The 12,865-nt window shown below is 41.2% G+C and overlaps 1 protein-coding gene across 5 annotated transcripts in view; it reads left to right on the top strand.

Annotated features, from left to right (window-relative positions):
- ARHGAP6 (Rho GTPase activating protein 6) overlaps positions 1-12,865 on the top strand; it is a 563,891-nt gene that overhangs the window by 485,059 nt on the left and 65,967 nt on the right. For all 5 annotated transcript variants that reach the window (XM_055437710.2, XM_088834028.1, XM_055437712.2 and 2 more), the window contains one exon: positions 9,846-9,917. In XM_055437710.2, the coding sequence (XP_055293685.1) occupies positions 9,846-9,917 (72 nt within the window). The remainder of the gene's footprint in view (positions 1-9,845; positions 9,918-12,865) is intronic.

Genomic DNA, 12,865 nt, shown 5'->3' with positions numbered 1-12,865 from the left:
CTAGCCACGTATGAAAACATCACCAGTGTCATAAAAACAGATCTGGTCAAGCCTCTCAACTGTCCACTCCCTTTCCAGAAAACATGCTACACAGAATGGCAGATAAAATGGATTCTTTATATTGGCCTAGACACATGTTTTCTTTCAGATCAGAGGGATGTGATTAGGAAGATTATTTCTATAGTTTCAGCTAGGTCAGAAACTGGCTTGTGAGTCACCTTCTTGTCATAAAGTTCAGCTTTATGTGTGTGCTTCAGATGTACTTAAGTGAGCACTACAATCCTCCACTTTCTCACATGCTTGACAAATGAGTCTTCAGCCTTTGCTTGAATTTACCTAGTGCCTGGGGGAAAGGGCATTTAAAAAAAAAAGCAAATCCTTAATTTGGGAGTCATTTTAGATTGGCAGAAAAGTTACCAAAATAATACAGTCCCCCTATGCCCTTCACCCAGTTCCCCCTAATGATAGCATCTTTTATAATCTTGGTACCCTTATCACAACCAAGAAACCAACATTGGTATGTTATTCTCAACTGAACTACAGACTTTGTTTGGGTTTCACCAGTGAAAGTGTTATTCGCTCAGTCATGTCAGACTCTTTGCAACCTCATGGAATTCTCCAGGAGAGAGTACTGGAGTAGGTTGCCATTCCCTTCTCCAGGGAATCTTCCCGACCCAGGGATCGAACTTAGGTCTCCCACGTTGCAGGTAGATGCTTTATTGTCTGAGCCTCCAGGGAAGCCACACTAGATTTCACCACTTTCCCCACTAATAATATCCTTTTTCTGTTCCAGGATCCCATTCAGGATACTACATGCATTTAGCTGAGCATTATGTTTTCTTTTTTTAAAAAATAACAAACTTTTCTTATGTCATACAGTTTCTGGGAATACCTTACCCTGGTTGTTCTGGTTCAGGTTCTGGTTTATGAGGTTTCCATCCAGCTGACCCGGGGCTGCAGTCATCTGAGTGCAGTCATCCTACGGGACTGGCCTGGAGGATCAGGGTCCAGGCTCGCTCACCCGGCTGCTGGCTGGAGACTCCTCTTCCTCACCACAGAGCCCTTTGCAAAGGGCTCCTCATGTCACGGTTCCCCCCACAGAGTGAGGGCCGCAAGACAGAGAGCATCTGAGAGTGAAGCCACAGGGAGCAGTGCTTTTTTGTGAGGCTACACATTTCACTGCTGAACAGTTCCATTTGCCGACAAAAGTGTCTTCCTACAATTTCCTCCCGAATCCTAGTTCTGGCCAATGAAGGGCTGGCCAGTAGGTCTCTTCACCCCCACATGTTTAGCCCTCTTAAAAAAAGAAGAAATGGTTTCCCTGAGTCTTCCATAAATGCTAAAGATTCTCCATTCACACAACTGTTCCCCACAAGATGACATGATCTGGTGTCCCCCTCCCTGCCCCCAACCCCATCAGAGGAGAAAAAAAAAAAAAACTTCATGGAAAGAAATAGAAGGTTGTTGACTTACGGAGTTTGCTATATCCCCCTACCTGTAATCAGGACTTTGGTATAAAGATAGCTATAGGCAGACTCATGTTTCTTTATAAATTGATGGAACTTGTTATTGTGTCCAAAACTCATCATTATATATAAAGGCTCATTGATTCATAAACATTTTTATATTGTTCTTTTAAAAACAGATACTGAGATTAAAGTTGAGTATTGTGACCAGTCAGAAAATGGCAATGTTTTCTAGTTCAGATGTCACATGGTTTGAGCCCATAGCTGTTCTCTAGGTAGAGAGTTATACAGAGACCAGTGGTGGTCAACCAGAGTGGTTTTGTCCCTGAGGGACACTTGGCCATGTCCAGAGGCATTATCATTTGTCACAACAGAGAATGGGTGGGTGTTCTGGCATCTGGTAAACTAAAGCCAGAGATGCTGCTAAATATCCCACCATGCAGAGGACAGCCCCTCAGGACAGAGAGTTATCCAGCCCCACACAACATTCATGCCAAGGCTGAAAAAGTATGGCATGAATTATTTGCAGTTTCTAAAGGGCCACTTCCCATTCTGCCACCCAAGTGTGTCTTTTTTATGTCATTTTTTCCTTACTCTGTAACTGAGCTCCCATCACTGCCTATGAATTCCTTTGGTTTGTGTTCTCTAAGAGTCTGTTTTTCTGGTGCAAGTAAATAGCGAGACAGCTGTGGTTGGGGAAAGTGGGAGAGGTGCTGCCAAAAAGCATTCCTTCAACTTTTCTCTGCAGGATTTTTTTTGAATATTTGAAATAAGCTAGAACCTCCCTTGTAGGCTTGGATGGAGTTGCAAACTCCAAGGCTTGCCAGGTGTGCCATGGCTCAGGGGCATAGGTGTCCCTGCTGGCCTGGGGTGAGTGTGAGGACTGTGGGACTGGTGCTGCCAACTCTCACACCTTCCTCAAGAGGTTGGGAATCCAGACACCCATGTGAACTTCCCAAGATTTCACCTTTAAGTTTTTGCAATTAAGTTTTTGCAAATCTTCATGTGGCTTAGAGATGATCATACTGAGTAAGTAAGCCAGACAGAGAAAGACATATGATATCACTTATATGTGCAGTCTTAAAAAAAATGGTACAAAAGAACTTATTTACAAAATAGAAATAGATACAAGGACATAGAAAACAAACTTATGATTACCAAAGGGGAAAGGAAGGGAGAAAGAAATTAAGAGTTTGGGATTAACATATACATACTACTAATACATACAATAAATTATGAACAAGGTCCTACTGTATAAGACAAGGAGCTATACTCAATATTTTATAATAACCTATAAGGGAAAAGAATATGAAAAAGAATACACACACACACAGGTATAACTGAATTACTTTGCTGTACACTTGAAATTAACACAACATTGTAAATCAATTACACTTCAATTCAATCAATCAGTCAATCACTGTGTAGGCTAAGCACAACCGGAGTAGTGGGGCAGGGATGTGGGTATGGTCATGTCGAACCCACTGGACTAGTTCTGTGGCAGCATCAGAAGAGGGTTTTGTCCCCAGAGTTGCACTTAGTTCTGTTCATGTCTCAGGCAATTTGCACAGGCAGTTTCTTCTCCTTTCCAATAATGTGATCCTTATGGAACTCTGCGAGTGAAGGAATTTAAAGGGACTTAAATGTTGATGCCGGAGAAGGCAATGGCAAGCCACTCCAGTACTCTTGCCTAGAAAATCCCATGGATGGAGGAGCCTGGTAGGCTGCAGTCCGTGGGGTCGCTAAGGGTCGGACACGACTGAGCGACTTCACTTTCACTTTTCACTTTCACACATTGGAGAAGGAAATGGCAACCCACTCCAGTGTTCTTGCCTGGAGAATCCCAGGGATGGGGGAGCCTGGTGGGCTTCCGTCTATGGGGTCACACAGAGTCGGACATGACTGAAGTGACTTAGCAGCAGCAGCAGCAGCAGAAATGTTGATGCCCAGTCCCATATCCAGGTGCATCTCTGAATGTGGCTGTCTGCATCCATTCTCTGCTATTGCTTCACTAAGGAATGGGCCTTAGCGTGTTCTTGCCCATCACTCAGACTTCCTGTAGGGCAGAGTCTAAATGACCCTCACAGATGAACAGCCACTGTTTTACAAATACCTCCAGAACCATCTCTCATGATGCAATTTTCAGCTTCTCATCACAAGTATCTGAGTTCTCCTAGCCACACCTCTCAAGACAGAGTCAGGCTTTTTAGAAAGAGCTGTATTAGGAGTTTGGATTTCAGTTCTACCACCTACCAGTCCTGAGATTTGGGGACAGTTTCCTTTAGTTCTCTGATGTTAATTTTCTCAACTGAAGATGGATAGATCAAAAGGCTACATGAGTGGATTGTATGCTGATATGTATTAGATAATATCATACGTGCAAAAATAATTGGTGCCCATCCTGGTGAACATTTAGGACTCAAATGTTGTTAGTTTCTCTCTCCTCTGTAACTCTGTATTGCTTTGCACATGTTGCTCCCTGTATTTGGTCTTAAATGCCACCTCCCTCAAATAGACACAATATTTTCCTCACTACAGCACAGTTAGGAATCAAGAACACCAGTTTGGTGTGGGCTAGTCCTGGGTGCAAGTTTAAATTTATCCCTTACCAATTTCTGCCCAGGACAAGTTACTTAACCTCTCCTAACATCATCTATAAAATCACAAAATATAATAGTGTGAGCTTTGTAGAGCTGCTATGAGAATGCAATGAGACCGTGGATGCCTAGCTTCTAGTACATACTCCAAAATCACCAGCTCTTCATTGTCCCTGTATGCCTGTGTCACAAGGAAGTCATGGTTGTTGGATGAGATCATGGGCATTCAGATATTTAGAAAAGTTAGAGGTACGAGAACTTTCTGGTGGTGCAGGACTTTCTTGCTGAGTTTGCAGCCCCATTCAATTCATGTAATTTTTACATATGTGCCATTCCATAAAAATGACAAAGTCTTTTGTTATTTTTATTGAGGAATAACGTATATATAGTAATGTAAATAAATATGAATGTCCGCACATATGACTCAATGGGTTTTTAATATGTATATCTCGTGGAGCATGTAACCAACAACCAGATCAAGCTAAGGAACAGTCTAAGCATGCCAGGAGGCTCCTTCGTGCCCCTTTGCAGTCAGTTGCCATTCCCCAAAGTAACCCTTACTCTTCCATCTATCACCAAAAATGAATCTTTCCTTGCACAATATTTTTCACCCTTAGTATCTCTGCTGCTGCTGCTAAGTCACTTCAGTCGTGTCCGACTCTGTGCGACCCCATAGACAGAAGCCCACCAGGCTCCCCCGTCCCTGGGATTCTCCAGGCAAGATCTATCTCTAGAATCAACTTAATATGGAAAATACTCTTTAATAACCTCTGTTCTCTGAATCTGATCTTATCTGATTAAAATTAGGAATTGTATACTTCAGTGGTCCTGGGCTCTCCCTGGAACCAACCCAAAACCTCCATCTGACTTCTGGTCATAGACAGTGCTGACAAGTCCTCATGGCGTGCTCTGCCCTGTGCTCCTTACCTGGAGGGAGACAAAAGCCTAGGAGACATGGTTCTACCCTCAGAGAGCTTCTCATCTAGCTAGAGAAACCACCACTACCTGACAGCAAATGAGACCATGAAAAGCCTGTCCTAGAGGGACAAGCTCATGTTTTGTTGTTCTCGACTCTCCAGAGACCCTGTTTGGTACTGGCCTCTCCCAAGATGGCTAGATTAACCACACTTCATATCAATGATTCCTTTGCTCTGTGGTCACTTGGATGTGGAAGGCTTGCTGTGTTGCCACCTGCTATTGTGTCATGTATGTCTGTGGGCTCTCCCATCTAGGATGTGGTCTCCTGCAGGCACATGGAGGGCAATCCTCTAGTGCTTGTTCCAAGATGCCTTTGATCAGGATGTGTGACCCCAATTTTCTCTCCAGGTCACTGTAGCCCATAAGATAGTGCCCACTCTGGGACCAGTTAGTAAGCATATTGTTGTTTTTGTTGTTCAGTTGCTAAGTCATGTCTGACTCTTGACTCCATGGACTGTAGCATACCAGGCTCCTCTGTCCTCCAGTATCTCCCAGAGTTTGCTCAAATTCATATCCATTGAATCAATGATACTATCTAACCATTTCACCCTCTGCCACCCCCTTCTCCTTTTGCCTTCAATCTTTCCCAGCATTGGGCTCTTTTCCAGTGAGTCAGCTCTTCGCATCAGGTGACCAAAGTATTGAAGTTTCAGCTTTAGAAGCAATCCTTCCAATGAATATTCAGAGTTTATTTTCTTTAGGATTGAATAGTTTGAGCTCCTTGCTGTCCAAGTCACTCTCAAGAGTCTTCTCCAGCACCACAGTTCAAAAGCATCAATTCTTTGGTGCTCAGCCTTCTTTATGGTCCAACTCTCACATCTGTACATGACTACTGGAAAAACCATACCTTTGACTATATGGACCTTTGTGGGCAAGGAGATGTCTTTGCTTCTTAATGCACTGTCTAGGTTGGTCACAGCTTCTTTTAGTTTCATGGCTGCAGTCACCATCTTCAGTGATTTTGGAACCCAAGAAAATAAAATCTGTCACTGCTTCTACTTTTTCCCTTTCTATTTGCCATAAAGTGATGGAACTAGATGTCATGATCTTAGTTTTTTTTTTTCTTTTTTAATATTGGGTTGCAAGCCAGCTTTTTCACTCTCCTCTTTCACCATCATCAAGAGGCTGTTTAGTTCCTCTTCATTTTATGCCATTAGAGTGGTATCATCTGCATATCCGAAGTTGTTGATATTTCTCCCAGCAATCTTGATTCCAGCTTTTGACTCATCTAGCCTGGTATTTCACATGATGTACTCTGTATATAAGCTAGATAAGCAGGGCGACAATATACAGCCTTGACATACTCCTTTCCCAATTTGGAACCAGTCAGTTGTTCCATATCTGGTTCTAAGCATATGCTCATCACTGTTTGCGCTGTAAAAACATTGCTGTGCAGTATGGATAGTCAGGAAGCTTAAATTACTTTAAAAGATAGAATGGCCCTTATCACACTTTCTGGCATCCGAGGAATGATGGGTTGAACATAAACTGTTCTGTATGGTTGCAAGTACATGGCACAGCAGTCTCTTGAGCAGATTCTCTATGCTCTATGGGAACAAAAGTCATTCTTCAAAAACTGAAGAGTCAGTCAGCAAACTACTGACGGATCACAAGGAAGGAGTGAGCAGTTTTATTGAGCAGCTCTGTTTGTTTTTCCTGAGGGTTTTAAATGAGAAAATGGCTAAAGCCATGCCTCCTTATACATTATTGCACATCATCCATCATTTTATCTAGTTGCCTATTAATAACATTCACCTCTAATTAGGGGCATTTTTAAAGAATGTGCCTGTGGTGCAGGAGACCCAGGTTCAAATCCTGGGTTGGGAAGAGCCCCTGGAGAAGAGAATGGCTACCCACTCCAGTATTCTTGCCTGGAGAATTCCATGAACAGAGGAGCCTGGTGAGATTCGCCAAGACTTGAACACAACTGAGTGACTAACACTTTCACTACCTACCTCAACAGGGTGAATTTTAGCAAGTATTAATGAATGAAATATGTAATTGAGGCAAGAAAGAATACCATCAGTATGATTCCCTCTCTGGAGGCTCCTTGGGTTCTAGCAATAGTCTACATCTGAACTTGGCTGCTGGTTATGTGAGAGTTGACTTCATCATTACTTACACTGTGTATTTATATTTATATACATCTACACATATTATGACCAACCTAGATAGTATATTAAAAAGCAGAGACATTACTTTGCCAACAAATATCTGTCTAGTCAAGGCTATGGTTTTTCAAGTGGTCATGTATGGATGTGACAGTTGGACTGTGAAGAAAGCTGAGTGCCGAAGAATTGATGCTTTTGAACTGTGGTGCTGGAGAAGACTCTTGAGAGTCCCTTGGACTGCAAGGAGCTTCAACCAGTCCATTCCAAAGGAGATCAATCCTGGGTGTTCATTGGAAGGACTGATGCTGAAGCTGAAACTGCAATACTTTGGCCACCTCATGCGATGAGTTGACTCACTGGAAAAGAGTCTGATGCTGGGAGGGATTGGGGGCGGGAGGAGAAGGGGATGACAGAGAATGAGATGGCTGGATGGCATCACCGACTGGATGGACATGAGTTTGAGTGAACTCCAGGAGTTGGTGATGGACAGGGAGGCCTGGTGTGCTGTGATTCATGGGGTCTCAAAAAGTCAGACATGACTGAGTGACTGAACTGAATTGAACACATATCCTACATCCTCTAATTTAAAAAAGTTTTAAACAGTTGTTCTATGTTAAAAGAAAATGTCTCCTATCCTACATGTATTCTGGTTCTTTGACAGCTTGTTTGAAATTTAGGATATGTCCACTGGTTATGAAAAATAAATCCCTTGGGATTTAATATATGGTTTAATTATTCTTCTGGCTCAACTATTAAAATGAAGAGATGATAGAATTTTTAAAGGAATATGCTCGTAATGTAGTCAAATATATTTGTTGATATGAACTAGTGAGGAACAAAGTGTTGTTGTTGTTCAGTCACTAAGTCACGTCTGACTCTTTGTGACCCCATGGACTGCAACACAACAGGCTCCTCTGTCCTTCACTATCTCCCAGAGTTTGCCCTAATTCATCTCCATTGTGTCGGTGATGCTATCTAACCATCTCATCCTCTGCTGTCCTTTCTCTTTTTGCCTTCAATCTTTCCCAGCATCAGGATCTTTTCCAATGAGTTGGCTCTTCGCTTCAGGTGGCCACAGCATTACAAAGTAAAAGACCTGTCAGTTCTATTTGAAGAACAGATCAGAATCATGTACAGTTAGTATGTTTAATGTCTATATGATATAACATGTCTATATGATAAAGTCTGCGATGTCTATATGATGTAACATACACAGATTAATGTTTATATGATGTAACAGATCATGGTAGGTCCTGGGGTGAAATCATCTTTTAGATACTGAAGATAAGAACATACACATGATGAAAGAGATTGATGGCTCTTTGCCACATCACAACTGATTTACATCATTTTCACCTATATATTTCATAACTGCAAAAGTGAAGACTGTCATGAACTATGTCCATTTTATGGGTATATTCCTTTGCTTTCTGAAGGGAAAGAGGGCTTGCGTGTGCCTGTTGATTATATTGTGATGTCTTCTGACTCCAAAAATTCAGAGAGGAGGCGTGGGGAACATCTGCATCCCCATGAGGATCCCAGGAATGCTCATTTCTGCTGACGAATGCCTAGTCTGTCTTGTCCTGATATCAGTCTTGCCTTTAAGTTGTATTGGACTCAATCTCTTGCTTTACTACACTATTAAGGCTATCTTGTGAAAAATAACAATTCTTAATCTCCTTTTAAACCCAAGTTTCCTTGCAGCATGGGCTGCATTTCTACTGATGGGTAGCAGTGCAGAGTCCTGATTTGCACTTCTACACATGAAGTTGACAGCTGCATTATTCCAAAACACATTCTCACTATGATGACTGCCAATATTTTATGATGACATACTAGGAATTCATTTGCAGCTGCCTACTGATATAGAAGGCATCTATATTCTTTAGTGAGTTAACCAGTGAAGTACATTTGTTGCAAGTGCATATATATAAGATGCTAAAAGGATGAATGCCTTACTTATTCTAGTAAAAATTAGAAACAACCCAAATGCCCATCAGTGGGGGTGATGGGGGATGGTTAATTAAGTTATGGTATAGCCATACTATGGAATACTGTGAAACCCGCCCCCACCACCCCAAAAGAGAGTAGATCTGAACTTATGGAGTGTGTCAGGCTCTCCATTAAGCACTTTATATGCAACATTTTATTTAGTCTTCACAACAACTCCATGAAATTCCCATCTTATAGATGAGGACCCTGAGATTTATCCAAAGTCACAAGATTAGTAAACAGTGTAACAATGATTAGATTTGAGTTCTATGGACCCCAAATTCACTTCCTTATTCAGTTACACTCTATTAGCTCATGGATGTCAAAGCTGTGTGTACTGTTGACTCCCCTCTCATGGAGATTAAATTTGAGATGACATTAGTTTTTATAAATATGAAGAGACTCATGTAATAGTAAAAGCAAACATATCTAAGTGTCAAAACTAAATGGCTTCTGAAGGAAATAAGTTTCCTGTACTTTCCATGGTTGAAATAGAATTAAAGAGCACACACCAAGATTCTGGCTGTATGTTCAATCTAAGTTAAGAATTTTCATGTATTTTCAAGGCCATTACTCTGTTTAAAATGCCAAATTATGAGTAAAGTAAGAGGTCACACTTCTGCTCAAATGTATTTATTGAAAACGTAAACTGTCATTTATCTGCTTGTTTTTACAATTTTTCATTTTTTTAATATTTACAGATGGACAAAAGAGAAAGAAATCTTTGAGAAAGAAACTGGATTCACTCGGGAAGGAGAAAAACAGAGACAGAGGTAAAAGACAGAATGAACTAAAGCAAATGTGTCTTCCATGGAGCATACTGGTTGAATTTGCTGGGGTTTTTGAATTGCATTGATTTACGTGGTTCAACTCTATTATGTAAACTGGATTTCTACAGTGGAATGCCATTAAAGGCTGTTTGGGTCTACTCTTTTGTGTTCGAGTGGCCCTGTATTGAACTGATGAGTTCAATTGTTTTGAGCAAAGTATGATTCATGCCAAGTTCATGGTTCCAATTATGAAGCTGGCCAATCAGCAGTGTATAAGGAAAACCTGGGTTGAGTAGCCATGGATAGCATCTCTAACACTAACCAGCTGTCTGGCAAATCTAGATAGTTAGGCAGGGCTAGTTGAATGAGAAAGAGTTTGGATTCGCCTACCATTTCTACTGGAAAGAAATAGTCTCATCCTCATGGTTAGTGAAGATGGGCTATTGTCAGCATTGTAATGTTAGATCACAGCATGCTCATTTTTTTTTTGCCCTGTGTGTTTTGGGAATGGTTGACTCTCTTCATACTGTCCCCTTCTGTGGATATTTAGAAAACCAATAGTTTAGCCATTCTCTCAGAGGTATTTGGTGGAGAAGGCAATGGCACCCCACTCCAGTACTCTTGCCTGGAAAATCCCATGGACGGAGTAGCCTGGTAGGCTGCAGTCCATGGGGTCACGAAGAGTTGGACACGACTGAGCGACTTCACTTTCACTTTTCACTTTCATGCATTGGAGAAGGAAATGGCAACCCACTCCAGTGTTCTTGCCTGGAGAATCCCAGGGACGGTGGAGCCTGGTGGGTTGCCGTCTATGGGGTCGCACAGAGTCGGACACGACTGAAGCGACTTAGCAGCAGCAGCAGCAGAGGTATCTGTGTTCCTTTTTAACTAATATTCATTGAGCCTGCATATTGGGCATCTGGGCCCCATTAGCCAGTATATCTTTTTGTGGCTTGTTTCTATGTCTTCATATGAAACGACTGCTGAGTGGTGTGGTCATATGAATGTATTTCCACTTTATGTGTCATAGTGAAGGAGTGTTGAGTAAGGGAGGCCATATGTCTTGCCTTGGCATTCTTTTATATAATGATCAAATTTCTGCTTGAAAGTAATGAAAGGCAATGAAATCAAAGATATAAAAATAAATGCATCGTGATAAGTATTAGATAAGACCTAGATACACCACTGATCCCAGACTCTACACACATATCTTGAATTGTGCCTAAAGGGTCATGACATCTGGTTCTTGGACTAAAAAGAGATAAAGAATCCTAATAGAAAAAAAATGGTATTGATGAACCTATTTGCAGGGAAGGAATGGAAATGCAAATATAGAGAACAAACTTATGGACACAGTGAGGGAAGGAAAGAGTGGGATGAATGGAGAAAGCATATATATATATATACTACCATGTATAAAACTGGTAGCTGGTGAGAAGTTGCAGGCGCTCTGTGATGATCTAGAGAGGCGGGGTGCTGGGAGGGGAGGGAGACTCAAGAGGGAGGTGATATATATGATATATATGTATGATATATGTATGATGATGGTTGAGTTGCATTGTCATATGGCAGAACCCATCACAATATTGTAAAGCAACTTTCCTCCAAGTAAAAAATAAATTTTAAAAATAAAATTAAAAAAAAGAATTCTAGAGAATAGAAAACTAGTGTTTTACTTCCCTTAGAGCATGATATCTCAATCTTGGGACTGTTGACATTTTCTATGGAACAATTCTTTGCTGTGGGGGCTGTCCTGTCCTGTACATTGTCTGAGATGTTTGATATAAGCGTCCCTGGTCTCTACCACTCGATGCCAGTACCACCATCCCCAACCGGAATATCTCCAGACATTTCAAATGTTTACCTCCAGCTGGAGGAAAGGACATGAAAATATCAAGGATCCCTGCCCCTAACTGCATTGTATTGATAGAATAATTTGTGAAACCTTTAAATATTCCAATGCCCCCACCTCAGAAAATCTGACCCCATTGGTCTGTATAGGTACTGGGCATGAGTCATTTTATAACTACCAATGTGCACTTTCTAAGATGAGAACTCTGGTCCAAACTAACCAGTATACTCATCAGGGCACAGTCTACCATAGCAGAATCTAATGCTTGCATAATAAATGCAAAGGATATTTACTCTTCTTCAGCTACCCATCATTGTCTGAAAAAATGTATTCTGTTCAATTAATTCATAAATTCATGCCTTTATATTTTAAATGAATATTAGCAGCCAGGGTAGCTTTTTTAAACTAGAGTTTTTCCTCATCCTATTCCTGCCCTGGGCCATCTTTATCTTGTTAGATTAGAGTAATCCTCAGTGTTATAGAGTTATTAAAGGGATCATCCAGACTGATATTAATAAAGTGTTATCTTTAAAGTTGTTTATTCTAGGATGATGATATTGGTACTGGGATCTGAACACTCATAATGTAGACTTGTGATTCTTCAGACGTGCCCATTCGTGTTAAATGAAACAGAATGAGCTTTTCTTTTTTTGCAGATGTTTTAACTCCCTCGGCAGAGGGAGATGTATGTGTGCTTCTCCATATAAGAAAACAGCAGGAAGTAAGGGTTGGGCAGGAAGGGCCAGGGGAAGTAATCAACCAGTATGCACTGGGCTAGTATACATTTTTCAGACCAAATCATATTTAGATCTTATATAGGCTCACTGAAAATTTGGCAGTGTTCTATGAGGTTGCATGGGGTGCTGGCTGGGAAAAGGAAGGCACATTCTGGTGACTCCAAGGGAAAGATACATCACACATCCAACTAAGGACAGAAATATCAAGATATATGGCATAAGAGGTGGTTGTGTTTGTTTTTTTTTTTGTAGCTTTGATAGTTAAAAAGATGATATCCTAGGCCTAAGTGAAGCTTAATCACATGGCATTTTTTCTGACTAGAAAGTCCCATGTATGTCCACACATCCATCACAAGGATGTC

The sequence above is a fragment of the Moschus berezovskii genome, chromosome X (genome assembly GCF_049115385.1).
Source record: "Moschus berezovskii isolate FMDL1 chromosome X, NW_MosBer_1.0, whole genome shotgun sequence".
In the NCBI taxonomy this organism is placed as follows: Eukaryota; Metazoa; Chordata; class Mammalia; order Artiodactyla; family Moschidae; genus Moschus; species Moschus berezovskii.
This window is presented reverse-complemented; position numbering and strand designations above follow the sequence as displayed.